This window comes from Ammodytes marinus, assembly GCF_949987685.1.
Source record: "Ammodytes marinus genome assembly, chromosome: 19".
NCBI classification, from domain to species: Eukaryota; Metazoa; Chordata; class Actinopteri; order Uranoscopiformes; family Ammodytidae; genus Ammodytes; species Ammodytes marinus.
Window position 1 is genome coordinate 1,655,808 of NC_137223.1, and position 5,827 is coordinate 1,661,634.

The following is a 5,827-nucleotide window of genomic DNA, read 5'->3' on the forward strand; positions in this document are numbered from 1 at the left end:
TCTGTAACCATTAACGAGTTGATCTGTTTCTGATTTTTATTTATCAGTTTAATGTGTATTCAATGTGTATTTAAGCAATGTATTTTTTATCCTACTATTAGAGCCCTTGGTAGAACATATTTAAAAAAAAACAATGGTTAACAATGGACCGCCCTAAAAAAACTGTCCCAATTTAGATTTTTGTGATATATTTTCTTGTATTGAACTCAATAATATCCTAAAGATTGCTGATATATTGAAAAAAAAAAATGTGTTGATTCGTAGATCGTCTGTTTTGCATAGAGGTGTCTGAAGGGGTTTGCTTTGCTGTAATAATTGATCAAGTATCCTGCTTCTGTTTACCACTCTTCCTTAACATGGATGTGTCGGTTACAAGTTTACTCTACAACTAGTTTCGCAAAGCCAGTACAAACTACAGCAAGTAGTACACAACTAACATAGCCTTTTACTAAAATGCTGACTGCCAGGCCCATTTTCACTTAGTCCTACTTAATTGTGTAATAATTATGCGGTCTAATCTAAAATGGTGTATTTCTGTAGCCTGTACTTGTAGACATCTTTAGACTTTATGTTTGTCCTTTTTTTGTGTGTGTTTTTGTTTTGCAGTCACTTCTTAGCACACACAGTCAGCTTCTGGGAAATCTTCATACAGTCCTGCTGGTGTCATATGTATGGCATAAGTCTCTGCTTTTTTTTTTTTTTTTTTAACAATTAAATCAGTCGGTTGCCATTATTGTTTGCCACAAACAGATTGAAATTTAATATAATATTTAATTACAAAAAGATACAAATGTAAATAAGCAGTACATACATGATACAAGAACTTTCCATCATCACCCTTCTCTTGCCCATGGATTTGCATTCTCTGTTTAGTAGTTGAATATGCAAAACATGGATCAATAATAATTTCCCCCACACAAAAAAAATACGAAAAAACATAAAGCTTTCAGGTGAAAAGGCCAAAGCAGTCGGTATGTTGTCCTTTCTTCAACTAAACTGCCTCCATTCTTATCTTTATTTAGAGTTTCACTAAGAAGAAAGAAAAAAACCCTTTGGCTCATAAAAGACATTCAACAACATGCAAATAAAAACGTTTCTGTAAATCAAAATGAAGACCTCTTGGTACAAACATGCAATGGCTTTAAGAGACTGGACACTATACCCTTTCCTCCACCGCTCACTTATCCCATGATCCTTTGCACGTCTTTCTTGACTACCATATATCTGAAGAGTTTGGCCAGCTGCCTTTGACGCTTCTCCTCCACTCTCTTCATTAAGCTACCATTCCGTTTGGAGGCGGTCGGGCTCCCCCATCTGAAGTGACTCATCCGATAGGCTTTTCTCGGCTTCGGGTCCAACTCGACGTGTGACTTAGGGCTGACCTTCGCCTCCTGGAAATCCTTTGCGTCATCCGCTCTGATGCTCAGGTGCCTGCGAGCCTTAGGGGGGAAACTGCCCTCGAAAGAGCCCCCTCCTCCCTCCAGGGACGAGGCAAACACCTTGATGGGGCGGCGTTTGCGACCTGAGGGTTTGCCCCAGCGGAAATGCTCCATGTTGTAGGAGCGTCGGTCCTCTCCGTGGTCGGTCCTCACACCAGACTCCGGTAGTATCTGGTTTTTGGAGAGCCGGCTGGACAGAATGATGCCCTGCAAGAGGTGATCATCTGCTATCACCTCCAGGGCCGAGGCGTCCAGGTCAGGGAACTCAGTCAGGATAGCAGACTTGCAGAGGTGAATACAGTCCTGTGTGGAAGAAAATCACACACGAACGGACACACACACACACGCACACACACACACACACACACACACACACACACACACACACACACACACACACACACACACACACACACACCAAGTTTTAAATTTTTTCTGTGAGGCATTTGCAGTTACCAAGAGCTGATGATGATACACAAATTATCAATAAAAAAATGTGCTCCCATTAGCCTACCTACTTAAGCTACAAAAGCTCTCATCAAATGTATGCAGATGGAAACCTAAATGTATATCCTAAATCTCCAAATGAGTGTTTTTTGGAAATGTACTTTGTAAAAAGACAAAACATCAAACAATAACTGAGATAAAAAACAAGATTGTCAGTTGTAATTCTACGAATCACAAATACTGATGTGATGGAGTCAGACTTAAAGGTTAAGAGTTGCGTCAAGACACAGCACAGGCAGCTGGTTAACATCAAAAATATGTCAAATCTGGTTTGGACTTGATGATTTCACACGAAAATAGGGACATCGGATGAACGGCCTTTATCTGTTATAGGTTGGGCAACTGTTAAGTCTTTCTCTTAAGTCTTCCTAAATAAAGCTTTCAGGAGGTTTATTCTCCAAACACAACACAGAATAGGAAAGTTGAGCCCATCACTCCAAAGTAATTAGTTGTCCGTCTTAGGGTTAAGAGTTTAAAAAAATAAGTTAAACAACAAAAAGGAAAAACACCAGTGTGTAAAAATTCTAAAAAGTAATGTTGCCTTCGACAAGTGTCCGAGTTCATTTAAAGAATACATCTAACATGCTAAAATGGGTATGTTATATACGCTGTAGCGAAACCTTCTGTACCTTAAGAGAGAATAGGTCACATATTATATTTCATAATTAGAAGTGTGTTTTCATTTCATTTTAAATAATAAGTGTTTTGATTCCATTTGTTCTTTATTTTTATTTTACCCTAAGTTAGTTAATGAATCATTTGTGTACATGGCCAGGTCATTTTGGTTTAGGGTTAGTTTTTTCCTGTATTGACATACGTCTTGATACCTAGAAAGTGCAATTGGTCGCTTAAGGTCTTGTTTTTCTTCCATTTCTGAGCTGAACGAAGTGGAACTATTGGCCCATTGTGTGAGAGTACATCTGTGATGAACTGAAGCAGAGATCTTGAGGCACTTCACAATGTTTCTCAGATATGCCTAAGCCCTTGAGTGTGTTCCACAGAGAAGGCCGAGGTCACTGGATGTATATAAAGAAATACTTTTCTGTGGGCGATACAGATCTCATGATCAGAAAAAGAGGTGGACTCTGAAATATGTGGTCACAAAGGATTATTTTTTTAATTGTGCCTCTTAAAATGGAGAATTTATGTATTGGCATGGGAGGGAGATAAGGATAAGATGGGCCGTACCAGAACAACCATTTTAGTAGGCTATCATATATATATATGCAGTATATTATAATGTAGGATTGAGGGGTGAACGACTTTCACCCACAATCGCCCACTTGTTATTCCCTCCCTGCTGACTTAGTAATGTGATTTTTTTACGACCTGGGACAAAGTGTGCAAAGCTGAGCAGATGTTATGTTACATTTATGCACGCTATGCACACATCTTTCCTTTTGAGATATGTCATTAAACTTATACGACCAACAGCTCCAGAACAGCTATTAAAATGGACTTGGAACCTCATTTCCAAAGTTACGAATTAACTTTATATTGTTAGTTTTTTTCGTCCTACTTTTTCTTCTTTCATCGTCAACCATCAACTACAGGGTCGGTGGTCCGATCCCCCGTCTCCCCACCACATGTCGAAGTGTCCCTTAGCAAGACACTGAACCCTAAATGGCTCCCGATAGTTAGCCTGCTATCGGTGTATGAGTGTGTATGGGAATGGGAACAGGTCTCCCTTGAAAAAGAATCTTTGATCTTAATGGGATTTACCTGTATAAATAAAGGTTACAAAACAAATTGTCCTTAGCGCTTTACAATACCCAGTTGGAAAACGCAGAAGAGATAGAAAGACGGCATGAGCCAAGATGATGGAGGGGACAGTCTGACGTACCTGTATCCTTCCTTTGTAGCCCAGTTTGTTGCAGATGGAGCTGTCCCAGCCCTTTGACCCAAACCCGGGGATGCACGCACACGCCATAGCCACCACCAACAACCAACATACACCTGCCATCTTCAGCCTGCTATGGAGGACACACACACAAGGGGGGGGGGGGTATGAGCTGAAAAAAGGGAATAAAGTCACAGCTGAGGAACTCTTAAACATATAAGAGGCTTTAAATGTCAATCATTCTCTTAAACATGTCTACATAGGAGGAAATTGCTGGGTGTCTCCTGTAACATGTTCCAACACGCTCTCTGAGATAAATGTGGGTTTGTAGCCGTGTGTCATGGTTGAATTATAACTGTAAGCGCCAATATTTTTAACATATAGCATTCACTCTTCCAACATCACATGTAACAGATGGTCTTTTTTACTGTTGCTCATTTGTCTTATTTAAAAGGAAAAGGGGGGTTTGGAAGTGTGACAGCTTACCCACCTCTTTATAGAGTTTACAAAGTGGTCGTATCAGGTTTGCACACTTTGGGGATTTGTGAATTTTACTAGGTAAGGAGTGTCCTTAGAAAGAGTGGGGGGATTATGTCTGGTTCTGGTCAATGTCTTTGAATTTACACATTAAGATTCTATCTGGTTGTGTGCAGCCTAGAGGTGCACAAAACAAGGACAAACATGATCATTTCATTATTAACTTGTGGGTGCTACAACCTTATGTGAACTTAGAGAAATAAATCTTAATTAAGATTAATTGTTGGGACTCATTTTCCAGTGACCTGTAATAGAGCTGCAACGATTAATCGACGAATCGATGATTAATCGATTATTAAAATAATCGTTAGTTGCAGCCCTAACCTGTAACACTAATGTAAAGTTAAACACAAGTTAAAGTTACAGTTCCTTAAGATTGTCATGAGGTGAACCCCAGTATGTGATACATCTGATGTCCGGCATTGTTGCTGCATTTCTATAGTTTTTTACACTCAGTAGTTACCTCTGTAGTTGCTGTTTTTTTTAAATACTTTATTTTTAGATTTTCTACTACATACACACAAACAAAACACAAAGGGAATACAGAGCCAGATGTCAACACAGGGGGCTATATCTCTTTGTTCCAAACCTTACTGTAGTTGTTTTTATTAATGTGTGTGGAAACTCTGCCATCTTAGCAATGGATCCAAGTACAACATCATTGTCATTCATCTTAATTTCATCTCACTGGTATGTTTACTGTTCACTTTCCCCCCCAGCCGTATCAGAGTTATAACTCAACCATAATACAATATGAACATTGTCACCGTTGAAAGCATTCCTTTGGTGAAATTTCAGCTTTTAGTCAGTAGCAGCCACAGTAATAACACGGTTTGATTGCAACCATTCATCAGGCATGTGTCTACAAAATGAGACTAGAAGTCAGCGCTTCTCATGCCTCTGTGCCTGCGATAGCCAAAGGCATTATGTTCTTTGGGGTTGTGAACCCAAAGGATTTTGGAGGTCATCATAACCTGTGAACGGGTTATCTCCAGAACACTTTGATTAGAGGATATGTCACTACATTTTGGAGGTCAAAGGTCAAGTTAACTGACAAGTCTATAAATAGATAGAAAAACATTACAGTGCTGAAGAGTGTCAGAGGTAAACACTAAGGTTTAAATATAGGGAACAGCGGAGAGGTTTGGGAAACGGGAAGCACACTTTGTTAAATTTATATCTTTCTTCTTATGTGCAATTTGGACAATGTAGAAGTGATTGCTACTTTTAATTAAATATTTTTTATTGGTTAGATGCTAAACTGCATTTCGTTGTACTGGTTGTCTTTACTTGTGCAATGACAATAAAGTTGAATCTAATCTAATCTAATCTAATTACACCTGGAATTTGGGCTAAGTGGAAATATAAGGGGTGCGGGGGGGATGTTGCAGTTTTCTTCTAAGCCTATTAAAGAACCAAAAAACATATCTACAGTATGTTATATATATGTTAGCCTCCCTTCCTCACTGCAATACATTTCAGAGCATTTCACACATCAATGTAA

The 5,827-nt window shown here is 39.1% G+C and overlaps 1 protein-coding gene across 1 annotated transcript; it reads right to left on the reverse strand.

Moving 5' to 3' along the window:
* Positions 1-1,181: 1,181 nt before the first annotated feature.
* LOC307266232 (pro-opiomelanocortin B-like) lies at positions 1,182-3,876 on the reverse strand (the record flags this gene model as incomplete). Its single annotated transcript, XM_080048206.1, has 2 exons — positions 1,182-1,742; positions 3,790-3,876. 2 exons carry the CDS (start codon positions 3,874-3,876, stop codon positions 1,182-1,184), a joined length of 648 nt encoding a protein of 215 aa, XP_079904332.1.
* Positions 3,877-5,827: the final 1,951 nt, after the last annotated feature.